The sequence below is a fragment of the Bipolaris zeicola genome (assembly GCF_000523435.1).
Source record: "Bipolaris zeicola 26-R-13 unplaced genomic scaffold scaffold_243, whole genome shotgun sequence".
NCBI lineage: Eukaryota > Fungi > Ascomycota > Dothideomycetes > Pleosporales > Pleosporaceae > Bipolaris > Bipolaris zeicola.
Genome location: NW_006912292.1, coordinates 17,723 through 35,561, shown reverse-complemented (window position 1 = coordinate 35,561; position 17,839 = coordinate 17,723). Strand labels below are relative to the sequence as shown.

Below are 17,839 nucleotides of genomic sequence, written 5' to 3'. Positions count from 1 at the left end.
GCGACTAGGCTAGAACCGCCGCTCCTAAACAGATACTGCCACAAGCTTGCGAAGCGAACGCGAATGCCTTGCGACATCATGGCCCATGGGCCCCCCTTGGAACCGCTTCTGATGGCGTTGGATTTGCCATGTGTGCGCGGCTGGTCCGCGACTCGCCATGTGCATCATGAAGCCCATTGACTTGAGAAATGGGCCGGACCCTTTTTTTTATTTCTCTCTCCTCTCTTTCCCTACGCCTCCCCCCCTCCTTTGTTACAGTACTGATAGATACATCCAGATATACTACATAGGTAGGTACGATTAGGTCACGCCTTTCCAGCCCAGCTCGTCGATCGCCGCCTTGCCTTGACATTGGCGCAGTGACGTGCGGTAGATCATCTGAATGCGTCTTTTTTTTCCAGCACATCCGAGGCCGCGACCAGACTATACATACACTCTCGTATCTGTTATGTACTTAGGTACATATGTGTGCCTGTGTTTGGACACGGTGTGCTCAATGGCACTTTGACGGTATTTTGTTTTTCCTCGTCTCTTCGTCCTATTTGGACTTGGCCCCACGGCACCCAGCGCTACCACTACCTTGATTTGATGGGTGCCAGAAGACTGCAATCTGCAATCGGCCCGATGGCTCGCAGAAGTTGTTGGCTGCGCCGCCTCGTTGAAGCGCGTTCCCAGGATGTGGCCTGGGAGGGGTGCGGTATGCTCTGGGAGGACCAAAGCTCCAGTAGTGCATGACGTATATTTTGAGTTTGTCGAGGGTGAATTGGCGACGGGTCATGGCTACGCTCGGGTGGCATAGGAAGCAGACCGACATTGCACGGCCATGGCAGACCAAAGGCTTCTGCTTCGACGGCGAGGCACCTACTAGCTGGATGGGTGCAGGAACATGGTCTCCCGCCCGTGCATTAGGGCATGGAGCGCCACCACGGAGCTACACCATGGGCATAGCCATGGGCATGACGCTGCCCCCAGAAGCCGGATGAAAGCGCCTTGGTAGCTTGGCTAGAGATTGGGTGAAAAACCTCCGCACACCTCCCTTGGCATCCTGGGCCTTGAAGACGACGTGCCCGTTGGCGCCAGGAGTCAAGAAAAACGGTATGTCTGCCAAGGCTGGGCTGCTAACTACTCCGTACTGCTTCGGTGAATTACAGCATGCTCGCCGTCTGCCCTCCTCGTCGACGACGACACGCACATGCGGAGAGCTGTCGCCGTCGCCCTTGTGTCTGCTGAGGCCCATGGAGCAGCAGCGTGCTTCGACGTTGACGACGCACGCTTTACCCAACAAGGCATATTAACCCCTACAAGATAGTGAATGCAGTGCTTGCTATTGGTTGCCGATACATGGCGCACATAGGAGAGAGTGCTAGGTGTAGATGGGTGCCAGTCGTCGACGACAGAGCGTCTCTTAGGCACATGGCTCTAGCCACGTCTGATGGCCTTCCCGCCCTTAGACGTGAACCCAAGCCTGAGTCCCCGATCATTTGACCGCCCGTGCGCATGCGCCGACGAGCTGCGTCGGGGAACAAGCATGCACGCGACGGAACTCCATCTGCTTGTCTAGGTGTACTTACTAGGTGTTGTAGAGTAATCATCCCCCATCCATCCATATCCACCCCCCGACAAACGCAAACTCAAGCTTCCCCCCCACAAGTCTATCCTTGGCCAAGCATCAGGCAGACGACATGTCCTGGTGCGGCGGAGGGTGGCCCGGTTGGCCTGCGTAGATGCTCGGGCAGACTGCATCCTCTAAACCACCAGGGCGCCGGGGGCCCGCGCCGTCCCCCACACTCCACTACTCCAATTCAGTCGACGAGTGCACGAATTGGAGCTGCTCGTATACCACCTACCCCATTGTCTTTGTCTATACTTACATATCCGCATGCCGTCAATAACCCTCAGCACCCTTCATGCCTCTCTAGTCTGGCCCCCATATGCAGGGCGCCCTCAACTTGGACCTTGTCCGCTCACGTTCCCCTTTGCCGGCAGCCACTGGGAGAACGTCATGCCCTGCTCTCCCTCTCCCTCTCCTGCCCAGCGATTGCAGCCCAGCCAAACAGAGGCAGAAACAATGCCCTGCCACCATCTAAGTATGTAATTTGCATGCATCAGCCCGCCTAGATTCGCCCTCCCGCTCTGATCTGCAGCCCACCCTCTCGTGCATCGCCGCTCCCTCGCTGCCTAACAAAGTCCCCTAACCGGCACACATGCATTACACCTCACCATACAGAAAATTCTATCTATGTAGTCCATACAACACACATTTAGACAGTACTATGCATGCACAACAAGGACTCTCCGCCTGCCAGGAAGTGACTTGGCATGGCGTCTTGAACCAAGCGATCAGCACATTCCAAGCCAGGCGCAACAATATGAAATCTCGTCGCGTCGTATGGCCGTCTTTGGCCGGTCAATGACGTACGCCATAACGGGCTCACCAGTTCCAAAACCTAGTCCTTTTGACATGGCAGATGGATCGAGGTCGAGACCGTACGCCATCTTGCTCATCTTGCAGACCTTGCCGCCGGTTAGCCACCGCAACCCGACAGTTCGGCACGTGGTCTACCAGGGTCTCCGTCGCCCTCTGCCGTTTCCACCACCACGACTCAGCGTCTCACAGTCTACGGGCTTCGCCTCCGCCTATCAACAATTGGCCGGCTTGGACACGCCGCCTTTAGCGTCAGGGTCACGTCAAAAAACTAAATACGTAGTAGGACGCAGTAAGCATCTGCTTGTCCGATAGTTTTCGGCCCTCGCCGCCTCACCACCCACGACAAGCATTCCAGAAGTGTCTTGTGCATACGTATTATCCATATGTAACTTACTATGTTTGTAATATATGGGACTTGCCATCGGATTTGCCCACCGCCATTCGCCCAGCGCCTCCTAGCCCCTTCGCCGCACAAACTACCACCCACACACGCCACGGCAATGCCTTTCTTTCTTCTAGCGCGCCTCACCATGCAAACTTGCCAATGGTCGCTCAAGAACCACGTGTTTCACTTGCTTCTCTGACATCCTGGCACTTCGCGTCAAATAAAGGGCTACTGCAATAGCATGCATTGTACCTCATCCTATTTGTCGCCTTATTGGCGCTGCGCGGGTCTCCATTATCTAAGGTTTTGATACAGCCATGTGTGGGTGTGCGCGCCCGAACACAATGCTTCGGCATGGCTTGTTTCTGCCAATGCTCCGAGTATCGACATTGAGTGTGCATTATTGGAATCCGCTTCCTCCGGACGCCCGGTAAAAGTCTTCGTCCGGTCTTACAAACTGTCAAAAACGCCTCTTGGACGACCCCCCTCCGTGTGCGTGAGCGCTGCTGAGTGTTGCGCGCTGTTCGGGTTCGGGTTGATCCAACGTCGCTGGTCATGAGTGTGTAGCATGGATTGGCTCGCGAATCTCAATTGCGGATGATCGCCGGATACGGGGGGAGGCGCCGGCTATCCAGTTTTGGCAACCACCATCGGGTACGGGGCCGCGGAGGCGTCCTTTTCTGCTAGGGGGACGCGGGTTTCGACAACAACACTAAGTACTTACACCCATCTATGTTCACCGGACCAGTATCTGTATCCTCAACTTCCATTACTCCGGCTTGCCGCGAAGACACAGTGACTTTTCTTGCCGTCCGACGGAGAGTCTATTTAGTGGGCACATTCAACTACTGTCGGTCATATCCCTCTACGGCATGTTACACTCCGGTTTTTTCGCGACCCAGCTGTCTGGTGGCGATGGTTCCATTGAGATCTCCACATAATACCCCAACTAGCCTCGCAATCATGTCACCGACTTCACAGACTCAAATTTAGCACACGCACACGCTTTGGGAGTTGGGTCCATTGGTTCATTAACGGACCGCGCGCATGGAACATCTCGAACCGACAGACAACTAGTAGTAGTCGACAAAGAATTAGGGGGTTCGTCACATATGTACTAATACTAGACTGTGGTCCGGAGTCATGAAGGTGCTTACCTACATGCTATGTACACCATGTTTAGATACAAGTACCACCCGGCTAACCCATATCAATTCTCCAAGCATTTCCTTAGGCCTCGGCAACTAAGAGTCACGTGCACATGCACGCATCACTTCTCAAGTCCTTGCAGCTCCCTAAGCATTGCACATGGATTGTACTTGATATAACTTCACCGCCTATTGTGTTTCGTTAGACTAACACGATTGATAAGAATTCCTAAGAGATTTGTAAGGGCGGGGTAACGGCCAGTGTCCAGCCTGGACTACGACTATCACTTCTATGCACTACTCTTATAACTAATCCTATGATGATCCTTCTTTCTAGACCCTGTCTTAATCTTTTTTTTCTCCATTCATTCGTTTTTCCCATTGAGGTGGTCGTGAAACCGCTCATCACGCGCTTTAACCGCAATCTCTAACTTGGCACCCTATCCTACCCGCTTCCCCCGACGATCCCCTACAATAGACTCCCGCTGCACACTTACTGCTGATCTCTAGTTGCCACCCTGGTTATATGGACCAAGGTGGCTGTGCAGACCGACTAACAAGCTGTAGTAGCAAACTATAAACCAGGTACGTCACTCGTGCTACTAAAATATTTCCGGCGTTTGCCCTTTTTTTGGAAGGGCTACAAGCAGTGGGACCATGTAGGGTACACGAGTGCTGCGCCTCACTGCAGCATGGAGATCTTGAACGTGAAACGCATGGGTAGACGATGAAGTGCTGATCTGCTGCAGAGAAGCACAGTAAGCGTTGCGGTTACTGATTCATGAGCCACCACCTTTGGGATGATTTCTTACTCGCATGTGTCGTGATCGCGTGCAGCAGCATTTTCCGTTGCAATCGTCCGCATATCCAAGTGGCAAACTCTAAGTAATGTGTTTAATTACTACGTTTATCTTAATCACTGATCCCGCGATAATCGAGATCTGCTCAGCTCTCCTAAGCGTAAAGCGATTGGTGGTAGCGTATACCGATGGCACGGCAATCACGTTCGCCAAGAAAGTAACAATTGTTACTCCGGCTTGTCATATTGATAAAACAGCTGTGCCGACCTTGCATTATAAATCTACTTCAAGATATTTATTGTAAACCGTATAAATCCGTGGATTAATGCCTCAACAAAGAATGCCAATCTATACATTACCAAGACTTCATCACATCAGCTCAGCATCGAGTTTCCTTTTTTGACATGCACATTGTGCTGACAGCAGAGCCCCACACGTAGCATCACGGATCCATCGATCCTTTCTAGCAGATATCTCCACATCACCCCAGGAATATCCTTGGCTCCCGACATTTCCTTCACTATTCCCAAAGAAACACGGCAACTCTCTCTCCTGATCACCCCGCCGCATAAGACAAACAGTGTCATGTGTCCTCCACCAGAGCAAGGCTTCCCATGAACCTGTGGATCACGCAATCTCCGCCGTGGAACTCCTATCTAAACCCCGCATACAACACATAATGGGGAATGAGCATGTGGGACTCACCACTTCTGGGTACTAAACACAATAAGTTCAGGAGTGTGAAGGCCCCATGTTCGACATGTTCTATCTAGTCAAGGGTCCGTTCGGCTTTTCGCCAGTTCCGAGTTCCATTTGGATCACAAAGTTCTACAGCAACAGATATAGCACTGCCAGCTCTTATTGCAAGAGTGTCAGCCGATCAATTTATCAGATGTTCTAAGTGACTTGAACTTTAACAATCAGGCTCACCCCCTTAACTCGAATTTACCGTAGGTAGGAGTTTGTGAAAGGCATCATTGAGGATCAATGGGCCACGAAAGGGGCCAGAGCATGTTCGCAATGGATAATCGACGGCAAGAGTAGGCCGAATGGTCGCAGGCGCCCCTTCAAGGAACTAATTTCCTAGGGTTGAACCTTATAGTTCCCGCATTGCGTATTTAGAACGTTTGGATATTGGTGTTGCTAAAAAGGGCGTGTTATCGCTGACATCTCACCTCTTGAAACACGGCAACTTATCTCCAGTCCTGCAGAATTAATTTACATTCTTTTAGGATTTTACCGATATTGAGAACAGATGTTGTTACATCTCTGGCAAATACGTTTAATCTGTTTCGAGGCACAATATCCAAGATGAATGATGTCCTAGATTGAGGTGGTACAGCCCAGGTCATGTGACTTTACCTCTGCGATTGGTCAGAAATCCGGCTCACCGGCTCATCAGCTCATCAGCCATCAGTTTCACGTGGCTTGCTTAGGTAATATATCAAGCTCCAACTTGAAGGGCACTTTCCCCGCTGATCGCGCATCCAGTCGCGACAAGACCCTAACGAGTTCCTCATTCACCAGCGCGTCTGTCCTCGCTTTTCTGGCGCAATCGCACCTGTCTCTACTTCTCTGCTACACAGTCAGTGATAGAGACACTCAGTCCTCTCGTCAACAAGAATCCAGCTGACACCCAGAATCTCCATTCTGAAGCCATCATAGCAGCGCGAAAATCTTCAGAATGTCTCACTCGAGTTCCGCTTCAGAGGGCGAGCTCCCCGACACCCGACACAAGGCAAACACAGTCAACTCGCGCAACGAATCTGCGATTAACGGCTCAAACAGGTCCTTTGGACTAGATGGTGCCCATGAGAAATACCGCGCCCGGAGTCGTTCTCCTTCGCCATATCGCCGTAAGCGAACCCCGTCACGATCGCCTTCGCCATTTCGGAAGAACCGTGCAGCCGACCGCTCGCCATCGCCATATCGACGGAGCCGAGCCGAACAGAGTGGCAGTGATACCCGGGGCTACAAGCGCAAGGCTTCTCCGCCACGCGGTCGTCCCGACAAGCGTTACCATGCTGATCGTAGCAGACACGGTGAGCCTCGACGGGCTACAGGCCAGCCTCCAGTAGCGTTTGCAAGAGAGCGCAAAGACGTTATAGATAGATCGCATGCGAAGCCAATCTCATATGCCGAGGTTGAGAACCCTAACCCAGTCCCCAACTTCCGCGAAGCACTCCCCATAAAGAACCATCGTCAGAGCCCACGAGACAAAGACCAGGAGCAAACCAAGACTCGCAGGCCAAATGAACAGGAGCAGCAGAAACCGTCCGAGAGCGCGAAGATATCGGTTGCACAGGCTAGCGTATCTGAAGATGTTGAAATGTAAGGACGTTCTTTACTGAATCGGTATTTTAACGGATGCTGACAATTGTTAATAGGAAAATGGATGATGATACCACTGATTTCACCCCAGCCCCTGTCCAAGACAAAGTACCTACCCAGGAATCGCGCGAGGAGAAGCGCCGTCGTTGGGCTGCCATACGTGCTGCTACTGAGCAACAAAAGAGCAAAGAGAGCCTCTTGCAACAAGCCATTCTCACTAATGCTTCAGAAGCGAATACGCCTAACAACGCTTCGCCAGCAGCATTTGCAGATAGTCCCATATCTCCTTTTGCATCACCCCGGAATGGCGACTTTGAATCTGCACCAGCATCACCTGACGTTATGGTGATTGACAAGCAGGGAGAATTCAGCGAGGGAAACAGCCCGGCGGCAGCGAGCCCATCGGCAGCAGATTATGACCCTATGCAGGACATGTTGGACGACCGGAATCGAGCAGCGCAGAAGAACCAAAATGCCGAAGTCTCTTCGGATGCATATCGTGAGACCGACCCGAAGAATCTTTCGACTTTGCCGGCTGAGAAGGTGGCGCCTGTCAAGAAACAAAAGAAGGAATTCGACATGTTTGCGTCTGATGATGATGAGGACGAAGACGAAGATGTGGAAACTGAGGCAAATGTTGCTGCGAAAGGAACCGTTCTCGATGAAAAGTTACTGGACAACTGGGACGATCCTGAGGGATATTACAAGCTGATCAGTAATGAGTTGGTAGATGGTGGACGTTATCGAGTGATCAAGGGTCTTGGCCGTGGTGTGTTTGCCAATGTCGCACAAGCGGAAGAGGTGGGAACAGATAATGGAGACGCCAGTCCAAGGATTGTCGCCATCAAGATGATTCGACGCAACGACTTGATGCGGAGAGCCAGTCAAAAGGAAATGGACTTTTTGCGCAAAGTCAACGAAGCAGATCCTCAGGACAAACGCCATATCATTCGGTTGTTGGGTTCGTTTGATCATAAGGGTCATTTGTGCATAGTCTTCGAGCACATGTCGAAGAATTTGCGAGATTTGCTGAAAGAGGAGACCAACGGTCATGGTCTGACACTCCCCGCGGTGCGGATATATGCACGCCAGATGTTCCTTGGTCTTCAGCACTTGCAGAATTGTCAAGTCATTCACCTTGATCTGAAACCTGATAACGTTTTGGTCTCTGCTGACAAGAAGACGATCAAGCTTGCCGATTTTGGTACCGCCGTGGACAAGCGAGACGTCATTGAACGCACAGAGTACCTTGTCAGTCGATTCTACCGTGCACCCGAGATTATACTTGGCATGGACGTAGGATACCCCGTTGATATGTGGGCTGTAGGCTGCACAGTGTACGAACTCTGGACCGGCAAGATTCTCTTCACCGGGCGATCCAACAACCAAATGATCAAGTCATTCATGGACTGCTTGGGATGGCCAAGCGAGAAGCTACTCAAGAAAGGTCTCGTCAACAACGTTCTCGACAACTTCGAACTCGGGCCACCCCTGAAGTTCATCAGCCGCGAAGTCGACCAATTCAACAAGGTAAGTACTCTACACCCTAGCCCCTGGGAAAAGCCACAACTAACCAACCACACAGTTCTCCATCCGCAAAATTGAACAACAAAAGAAGATCCCCCGCGACATGAAAACCCGCGTCCACGACGCCGCCCGCAACATCTCAAACGGCGGCCCCACAGCCGCAGAGCTGAATGATCTAGCTGACCTGCTAAGCGCAACCTTGCACATGAACGTGGAAAAGCGTCTCACGCCCAAGGAAGCGCTGGCGCACAAATTCTTCGCCAGTAAGACGGCTGCCCCGGCTAAACCTCCTGTCCCGAGCAAATCGGCAGTGGTCAAGCCGCCCATGATGAAGCGTGGTACCCCGGTTAACTCGTCGGGTATTCGGAGGTGAGGGTGAGTGTGGGGGAAAATAGGGCTACTTTTCTTGCACTAAAGCTAGACATATACGTATGCAAGTTGGTCTTTGTTTGCATGCTTTGCTTTGGGATTGGAAGACGGAAGTGGGATGGGGTGTGCTGACTTGCTTTTTCTTCTTCTTCTTCTTCTTCTTTCCTTCTTTTGGGCGTACGTGGCTTTGCTTTAGCGTTGGAAGCCAGCGGGGATCTGGCATCGAAGGGGGAGTGTGGGTTTGATCGATCTAGTTCTTGGGGCGGGCTGGTGATGCATGTGTATCGACGAACCTTGGTACACTACTTGGAGAATAAGGAAAGGCGATGGGGAGTGGAGTCAGTGGGTCTGGGTATGAATTAGGTGCAGGAATGAGCAATGGGAGTGGGTGGGTGGGGGTGGGTTAACTTTTGTGCCTTTACTGCACGACCTTTTGCATGAAAGGTAACATGTGTGCAGAGGTGTTCTTATTGTGTTTATCGACAATTAACATGGGACGTATATATCCAAGTCTGGGACTGGGGGATATCTTGGTTCGTCAGGTACATATATACAAGCACGCGCGGTCTACTCAAGCGTTGATTTCTCCCCTCAAGAATGCCTTTACCTTTTCGCCCCAGACCACTTGTCGCTTGTACACTGTGATTTTGGGTACTGTACCGCGACCTAGGCCATCGATTGCTTCAGCAAGTACGTGTCCGTTTCCCTCGTCTCTTATTTGTTGGATGGGATAAATGTACGTCTGTAGTAAAATCGTCAGCACTATTGACTTCTCATCTTTTTTTTCGGTGTAAGAGATAGCAAGCATACCTTGAATCCAAACACCAAAGCCCCCGTCCTCGGCAAGCGATGCAACGTCTGCCTCTCACATCTCACAACCGTCTTATCCAGATCTACACTCTCCTCCTGTCGCTCGCGTTCGCGCGGCGTCTCGAGCTCACTCTCACTCATATGGGCGCCCGCGAGACAAAACAAGTCACCCGTCGTACTAATGCTCCAATTCACGCGCTTTACGATTTTCCCCACTGGAAGGGCGGAGAAGTAGCGGTCCATGCTCTTTTCCAACTTCTCGGCGTAGTGTGGGACGGGGGCGTGGATGGCGGCTAAGGAGAGGCCGAGTTTGGAGAGGGTGGAGAAGCCGGCGGGGAAGCAGTTTATGAAGGCCGTTAGGCGGTATGGTTCTGGGGTTTGGAAGTTTGGACTGTCTTGTTTTTGGAGTAAGAGGAATTCGGTGTCGATGTTTTCGCCGAGGATTTGGAGGGCGAGGTCTGGGGAGGAGACTTGAAGGGGGATGAGGGTGTTTGTGGCGTGGTTTTTTAGGTAGGTGGATGTTGTCTCTTCGCTGGTGGTGGAGTGGACGATGCCGTAGATGGAAGGGAATCGACGTGGCAGGTAGGTTCCTATGGCCCATGTATATAGTTCCATGACTGCGGGGACAGCTTGCAGTTCGCAGGCTATGACTTCTGACCGTTGGTCCTGAATTATTTGGCGGCGAATGTCGAGACGCTCCAGGTAGGTATTGTCCATGGCGACGAGGTCGGAAAGTGTCGTGTTTTCGAGGGCTGGGAAAAGCCATGTCAGGCTGGTATCCAAATAATACATCTGCTGTTTTCTGGGGGCGTTATGACAAAGACATACCCATGGTCATGTGATACTTTGGTTTGAATGGCCGCAGTTGGAGCGGTTCTGTCTTCTCGAGATCAAAGTCTGAGAGGGGCTCGATGGAGTAGTATGCCTCTTCCGAGTGCTCTTTCCCAAAGGGGTTCTTTTCGCCAGACGTAACTGGCTGCACATTCTGAGTTGAAGTTAGCTATGCTGATGATGCACAGTGAGGGATATGAGCGATGTACTTGTTTGCCTCCAATACTCTGGCCAGGTCGTTTGCTATTCCAGAAGTAGAGAACAATGCTGAGCACCAGTAGCAAGAACCATGGTAGCCATCCAACAAAATGGTCAGCAGTTAGTTGATTCATCGTAATGGTTCAGTATGTCCCAAGATGTTCTCATGCAATCATGCGGGGTTGAATGAGTTAATGTTTGGTATGTTGCATGTCAAGCACACAGGGCGTACAATTGACATGACAGCAACACGTCATTATGGATAAGATAAGATTTGAGAGAGAGCGAGAACCGGGAGAAGTCGGTACACGCGATAGACGCCATTGTCATTAGGCAAAGAGGGAAAGAGGTGGGATGCGATTGCCTATCGGGGCGAACCCCGCATTGGGAACATTGCCGCTAGAGAGTGGACGATAGGCACCCGTTGACATCTTGATAGCAGGTATAGCCTCGACTCTTGTAGAAATGAAGGATATCCAGGCCGGGATTTATGAATTCAGCATTTCTTTTCGCAACAGCAACTTCTTCTAAATCTATATTTTGTGTTTGATAGCAGTCTATGACTTGCTGTATGTACTTGGCTTGATCAGGCCGAGTCAGAACTGTCATGACCTGAGGGTTCCTCGGAGCCCGGTAAATTGTCCTACCTGTTTTTTTCCACCCGTTATAGCACGGAATGTCGTATCGCATTGACAAGTGCCTAAGCCTAAGCCTTGGCCTCCTCAGCCTCCGGGTGGCCTACGGGCACCAGCTTGCCTACAACCAAGTACTTTTCACTGAATCGCTCCTCCCAGCCTCGTAGTGCGTCCAACTGCTCATCATCCAAGCCCTCCAAAGTGTCGAGGGGGCCGTCCAAGTCCTTGGTCAGCATATCCTCGTCGAAGCTACCGCACGCCAGGCCTCTCGAGGCATCCCTGCCAGCAAAGTTTGCGTAGGGGCCACCAGGGCCGTAGAAGTTGCGACCAGGGGTGACGTCAAAAACACGTCCGCGGACAGCTAGGTAGACTGGCATGTTGTTGAGGCCATTATAGGGAAACAGCGAGGGCGGAGTAAAGGTGCGGAAAACGGTTGGGGGCGGAGCCCGCGGAAGAGTCTGGGGAGTCGAGGGCTTGAGACGGAGGTAGACCAGAACACCGAAGAGCGAGAGGAGGACAAGGTTGACTGGAGTGAAGACCGAGGCGCTGCGACGAGGGGGTCAGTCTGGCAAGGGAGGACGGAGAAGAGGAAGAAGAAATGTGTTGCTTACGCGTGAGTTGCCTCGGGCTGGGGAATGGGCGAGGGGAGTGCTGGTTGTGGTGTGAGTGTGCGTGCGGGTCAAGACTAGCGTTGATGGATGAACATACCGTCTGCCATGTTTGGAAGCAGTGCAGTGGAAGCAAGTGGTGGAAAAAAAAATGAAGACTGGGTGGTATGGTGTAGGTGATGGGCGTGCTAGGCTAGCGGCAACGGGCGGGTAGGTGGGGAGTTTAGTGGTTGCAATGATGCAATATCCGGCTAACCATACTCTCTTGAATCCCGACAACTCACCCCGACCATTGTTTGGCGGTGCAAAAGCAAGCAGCGCTGCCTGTCGCCCGTAATGCTGGACTTGGTTTTTGGCCCCTTTGCTCTCTCTTCAGACACACATCGGGCGGCCAGCTGTCCGTGGAAGGGGGGTGAGGGGCTCTTGGATGCATCCTCGATGACATCTGAGCGTCGACATGCGACAGTAGAGGCTCTGGGGCGCATTCATAAGCCCTCGGTCGCCCCCGGCGGTGCAAGATCAGGATTCCTCTCGCTCTGCCCTGTTGTCGTCTCCATGCTGGCCCGTCAGCTCGTTGTGTAATATCTGCCTGTGCTATACATATCTACTTACTTGTTAGCTGAGCACGCGCGCCCTGGCCCTGTGCGCCTGAGGCTGAAACCGCCTCGCACCGGCACTGAAACGCGTGCCGTGGATTCATTTGGCCTCTCTTGGCTTGCCCTGATTCGTCCCCGCCGCCTCACCCGCTTAAGCCGCCTAAGCCGCCTCTGGACGATTGTCAGAGAGCGCATCGCTGCCATCGAACCATTCAGTCTGTCGACGAGATAGAGCATTCGGGCGCGTCCCTCGGCGCTTTCAAGACGACGCTCCTGCTGCTGCTGCCATTGCCATCGTCTTGCGCTCAGTAAGCCGCTATTTTTACATTGCGGCACCGACCTGATCGCCCTCCTTCATTTACCAAGATTGCGCCGACGAAGAATAGTAGGGCACCGCCACCCACTTGAACCTGCTCCTTTCCATTCATCCTAGATTCAACGTCAACACGCTCAATCTTCCACTCATCCAATCCTGACCTGCCACATCTTCAATTGGTATGTACTGCAATCTCTGCACTTGCTCTTTCCTTTGTCCCCCCATGTCCCCCCTCACCCACCAGCCTTGTACCATCATGTCTACTTCCGGTCCTCATTCCGGAAGCACTGAGCCAGCCAGCCATCCAATTTGCCGCTTCTGTACCCATGGCCACCTCTTCCAGGACGCGTCAACCCTGCAGGCCCGTTTGTCGTCATCCCATTCTCCCCATCTTTTTATGATCGACAGGCCATGCCGTTCGCCTATCTCCCGCACTCACTAGAACAACGCCCACCGGATCCAGCCCTGCCAAGACGTCCGCACAAGTTGCTTTCATACCTATTGCTACTTTGACTCGCTTGCTGCAAAGTTTAAATATAACATTACATCATGTAAACCTATCATACTACAACGGCACGCAAATGACTGCCCTGTGTTCTGACGCGTACTCGGACTAGCGTTGCATAAGGCTAATAAATGTTTCATGCAGGCATCATCACAATGTGGAAACGATTACAGGGTCACGTCCGCGAGAAAGAAAAGCATGCGCAAATAGGTCACCCCGTACTGCTTGAAACCACTTATGACCAGGATCAACTCCACCGTAATCCAAATGTCGCCGGCCTCCATGATCCCGAGCAACAAAACTATGTGCTCCCCCCGCTAGATTCACTGTACGTTCAGCTATCGCTCCGTCCTAATCCAGTGCTAATCAGCCTTGCCCTAGCTCCAAGCCTTCACCCAACCCTACCATCACTACAGCGTCTGGTCCGCCAACCCTCCCTCCAGTCCAAAGACTGTCGGCAGTGCCGACTATTCCTTCGGTCTATTCGCGGGCCTCGATCGAAGACTACTATTACGGTAATCCTGCCGCCACATTACGATCCAACTACGACGATCTATCCCCGCCAAGTTCACCAGAGTCTGAAAAGTTCCTCCCGTCTTTTGACCCGCCTCAGTCTATCCGTGACATATCCCTCCGCGACTTTTCCTCAATGGACGACAGCCAGCGGAAACTGCAAGACGAGCCGCGCGATGTAAAGGCAATTCCCGTCTTGCGCAGAGCACCTTCCGTCATTCGAACTGGCGATGTACAGTCTGGCCACAAGCAAAAATTCTGGGAAGGCAAGCTTGCACCAAACAGTAAAGTAAAATGGGACGAGTACTCGGGCGAGCCTAACAGTGCAGGAAAAGCCTCATCAGTTGATCCGCACACCTATGCGGTAGGCGTGCCTTCTGCCGGTCTCAAGCCCATGGGCTACCAAGTTTCGGTGTCCGCCGCTGGCCCTGAGAAGAAGAGCCTTAGTTTTGGAGAGCGTCTTAGCCGTTTCGGCTCGAAGCGTTCACCACCAGTAGTCAAAAACCAACCCGGAGAAAAGTCGTTGCAAATACCACGAGCGACTACATCACCAAGCTCGGACCAAGTCAGATCAAACACGCTTACCGTTGCCGTCGATTCAGCACCCACGCTTGCTGATACTCGACCCGTCACAGCCGAAACCGCCAACTACGAGGTGCATGAAGGAATCATTAAACCCGTTGTGCCCCTAAAAGTAGGAAAGAAGTCGCCTGCAGGAAGTAGTCTCACTTCTCCAACATCTCCCACAGCCCACGGCCTTGGTATTAGTGCATTTGCTTACCCAAGCCCGGTCACGCCCAAAAGCCGCGACGGTCAGAAACAGTCCCCGGCTATTGTAATCGAGACCGAACTACCTATCCACCCTGCTTACCGGACAGCAACCCCACCAGAGACAGACAAGCGACCTATCGCCAGCCAATTTTCCTGGAGCACATATAGCCAGTCTATAACGTCCGACCAACATTCGCCACCACCTTCACCCCCACTTTCCGCCTCGTCCTCAGTCCTCCTGCGCCGCCGGCCCGTCCCCCACTCCGACCGCATCCCAGACTCCCGCCCCAACGCCTCAAGAATGCTGTCCCCCTCCAACGTCTCCACCTTCTCCACCGCAAGCGGCATGTCCAACACATCTAAAGCGCTACCGCACCCACCTACTGCTCTCTGCGCCCTTGATCACATTGCGCTTCTAGAATCCCAACAAGAAGATCTCCGCATCCGCCGCAACAATGTCTACCGTCTTCTCACTGACCTCAACAATGCCGCGCCTCCGAACCCGCTCTTGACGGATTTCAAGAAGGCGAAGGCGGTGGAGCATAAGAAGAAGGCGTTTGAGGTCGAGCTAGATGATATTAGGCGTGAGGAACATGATGTCGGACTCAAGTTGCATCGCGCGTGGAAGAAGAGGGAGCAGGATGATCCAAACGCTGCTGGAAGTGCGCTTTGGGTTAGGAGAGTAACGAGCTAAGGGTTTTCTTTCATATGTTTTATGGTGTAACATGGACATGGATATGTCTATTTCGCTTCTTTCTCTTTCTCGTCATGTTCCCCATTCTCTTTTTTGTAAGGGGGTCAACTGCTTAAGTGCAGTTTGCTTTTCTTTTTTTATCTCCATGGGCGTTTCCCATATGGTACACTGGCATTTGCGTTGAGGGGGGGGGACGTAAGGGGCGTATATCTCGTGAAGTATGGGCTTCACTTCTTTCATATCATATGATTCACCTTTTTTTTCGAATAAACATTGTAACTTGTTTAATTAAATGACATTTACCTTTTTCTTTCTTCTCTCTTTCATGATTGAAATTGAGGCTCCGCTACCATGAAAATAATAAGTTGCAGCCCACTTACTATGCAGGAAAGAACTACCCCACAAGACGCATTGGCGCTCCACGGCAGCTTGTCTCTCAGTCCATCAATGAAACTGGATAACTCAGGCCAAGCGGGCTAGCCCACCAAAACAAGCGACTTTTACTGCAATATTATACCCAAGTGAAGGACAAATACAATAATACTGCTGGTGTTGGGCGATCTTATCTCCGACTTTCTCGGTCGACCGAAAGCTGGTAAGCTCTTGGTAAGCCAGCGCTGCCAGTGCCCCGCATTCAGGTACCGAGAGCCCCTCCGACATCATCATCCCCACCTCGTGAATGTTTTCCCGGGACCGCCTGGTCCCTTTCCATCTGTGGTCATTGGGCCTATGAGCTTCGAACAATTACCAGCGGAGCACCAGTAAATATGGGACTGGCAAGCATTCCCCCACCTTTTAGCCTTTGGCGGACGAGGTCGGATATTGCTGTCTCATGTCATGGCTGACAATTCACCGGTTTTACTCAAACTATCTTCATATCAATCAGGCCATGGTTTTTTGCATTTTATTTTAACCTGTCAAACCAGTTTCTGTGACTTCTTCTTTTCTTTTCAAATCCATAACCGCCCTCGTTGCGCAATCTAGCCGCCTACGCGCGAAACACCGCCAACCCACCTCGTATATTCATCTTTCCCAGCGTCCAACAATGTCGCCTTCCAAGAGCGCAGACGAATCGACGGTACCCGTCCTCAAGAACCTCACGATAGAAAACATTACAGAAAACGTGCACCGCATAAACTCGCAATGCAGCGATCCACGGCTCAAATACGTCATGGAGCGTCTGGTAACCCATCTGCACGACTTTGCACGCGAGACACGCCTCAGTTTCGATGAATGGATGGCAGGAATCCAATTCCTGACACAAGTAGGCCAGATATGTACAGACGTGCGACAAGTGCGAACTCCCTTTTTATTGTCTCTTCTACGAAAAAACCCCCAAGCTAACAACAAAAAAACAAAAGGAATTCATTCTCCTCTCCGACATTGTCGGTCTCTCCCTCCTCGTCGACTCAATCGATCACCCAAAACCCCCTTCCTCAACCGAAGGCACGGTCCTTGGTCCCTTCCACACGCACGACGCCCCTTCCTCTGCACCAGGCGCCAAAATCTCGGCCGACCCCTCTGGCACACCTCTGCTTGTCCTCTGCACCGTAAAAACCACATCCGGGGCCCCAATATCCGGCGTCAAAATCGACGTCTGGGAAACGGATTCCAACGGCAAGTACGACGTGCAATATGAGGACCGCGGCGACAAGGCTGATGGCCGCGCGGTGATTATGAGTGACGACGAGGGTGTGTTTTGGTTCAAAGGAATTGTACCCGTGCCGTATCCAATTCCGAATGATGGGCCTGTAGGCAAGTTGCTGGAGAAGTTGGGAAGGCATTGTTGGAGACCGAGTCATATGCATTTCATGTTTGAGAAGGAGGGCTTTGATCATTTGGTTACGTACGTTCGTCCCTTTATCCCCCTGATATCACCTTTCGAAGGCTATGCAGCATATGGAAGATGTGCAACTGACAATCTTAGTGCCTTGTATGTCCGCGGTTCCGCATATGAAACCTCTGACGCTGTCTTTGGTGTCAAGGACTCGCTCATTGTCGGCTTGGACACGGTAACGCCCCAGCAGGCGAAGCAGTATGATGTAGCCGAGGGAACCAAACTGCTTACATACGACTTTGTGCTTGTAACGGATGAAGAGACGAAGCAGTTGAGGCATGATGAGGCGGTTAAGGCGATGAAATCGCTGGGGCGGGAAGGTATGATGATTGTGAATGGGTTGCCTGTTCCGGAGGTTGATTAGGCGTGTTCCGAGACTTCTTACGGAGTATATGGAATTTTTCCGGGGATTTGGATAGCTAATACACAACGTTGGGGTACTTGGTAGTTATCGGAGAATCTCATAATAGCTTTGTTCCGTTCCAAGCCTCTTTAGTGTTATTTTCTAGTTGTAAGAGTAAACCTATTCAGCAAGTC

The 17,839-nt window shown here is 51.9% G+C and overlaps 8 protein-coding genes across 8 annotated transcripts; 5 read left to right on the top strand and 3 right to left on the bottom strand.

Moving 5' to 3' along the window:
- Window positions 1-931: 931 nt before the first annotated feature.
- On the bottom strand, window positions 932-1,237 carry COCCADRAFT_29947 (uncharacterized protein; the record flags this gene model as incomplete). The annotated part of the gene is made up of 1 exon (XM_007718624.1): window positions 932-1,237. The coding sequence occupies one exon, from the start codon at window positions 1,235-1,237 to the stop codon at window positions 932-934; it is 306 nt and encodes a 101-aa protein (XP_007716814.1).
- A 195-nt stretch (window positions 1,238-1,432) lies between these two features.
- Window positions 1,433-2,740, top strand: COCCADRAFT_29946 (uncharacterized protein; the record flags this gene model as incomplete). Its single annotated transcript, XM_007718623.1, has 3 exons — window positions 1,433-1,491; window positions 1,584-2,087; window positions 2,266-2,740. The coding sequence occupies 3 exons, from the start codon at window positions 1,433-1,435 to the stop codon at window positions 2,738-2,740; spliced, it is 1,038 nt and encodes a 345-aa protein (XP_007716813.1).
- Window positions 2,741-6,445: 3,705 nt separating this feature from the next.
- Window positions 6,446-8,992, top strand: COCCADRAFT_8820 (uncharacterized protein; the record flags this gene model as incomplete). Its single annotated transcript, XM_007718622.1, has 3 exons — window positions 6,446-7,092; window positions 7,149-8,622; window positions 8,678-8,992. The coding sequence occupies 3 exons, from the start codon at window positions 6,446-6,448 to the stop codon at window positions 8,990-8,992; spliced, it is 2,436 nt and encodes an 811-aa protein (XP_007716812.1).
- Window positions 8,993-9,559: 567 nt separating this feature from the next.
- Window positions 9,560-10,961, bottom strand: COCCADRAFT_29944 (uncharacterized protein; the record flags this gene model as incomplete). The annotated part of the gene is made up of 4 exons (XM_007718621.1): window positions 9,560-9,730; window positions 9,799-10,550; window positions 10,627-10,783; window positions 10,839-10,961. 4 exons carry the CDS (start codon window positions 10,959-10,961, stop codon window positions 9,560-9,562), a joined length of 1,203 nt encoding a protein of 400 aa, XP_007716811.1.
- Window positions 10,962-11,533: 572 nt separating this feature from the next.
- Window positions 11,534-12,180, bottom strand: COCCADRAFT_8818 (uncharacterized protein; the record flags this gene model as incomplete). Its single annotated transcript, XM_007718620.1, has 3 exons — window positions 11,534-12,008; window positions 12,074-12,113; window positions 12,171-12,180. The coding sequence occupies 3 exons, from the start codon at window positions 12,178-12,180 to the stop codon at window positions 11,534-11,536; spliced, it is 525 nt and encodes a 174-aa protein (XP_007716810.1).
- Window positions 12,181-12,759: 579 nt separating this feature from the next.
- On the top strand, window positions 12,760-12,978 carry COCCADRAFT_107978 (uncharacterized protein; the record flags this gene model as incomplete). The annotated part of the gene is made up of 1 exon (XM_007718619.1): window positions 12,760-12,978. A coding segment is annotated over one exon (219 nt), but the record flags the coding sequence as incomplete, so codon positions are not given.
- A 664-nt stretch (window positions 12,979-13,642) lies between these two features.
- Window positions 13,643-15,465, top strand: COCCADRAFT_29942 (uncharacterized protein; the record flags this gene model as incomplete). Its single annotated transcript, XM_007718618.1, has 2 exons — window positions 13,643-13,815; window positions 13,848-15,465. 2 exons carry the CDS (start codon window positions 13,643-13,645, stop codon window positions 15,463-15,465), a joined length of 1,791 nt encoding a protein of 596 aa, XP_007716808.1.
- Window positions 15,466-16,510: 1,045 nt separating this feature from the next.
- COCCADRAFT_40665 (uncharacterized protein) lies at window positions 16,511-17,666 on the top strand (the record flags this gene model as incomplete). The annotated part of the gene is made up of 3 exons (XM_007718617.1): window positions 16,511-16,759; window positions 16,827-17,311; window positions 17,393-17,666. The coding sequence occupies 3 exons, from the start codon at window positions 16,511-16,513 to the stop codon at window positions 17,664-17,666; spliced, it is 1,008 nt and encodes a 335-aa protein (XP_007716807.1).
- Between the last annotated feature and the right edge of the window lie 173 nt (window positions 17,667-17,839).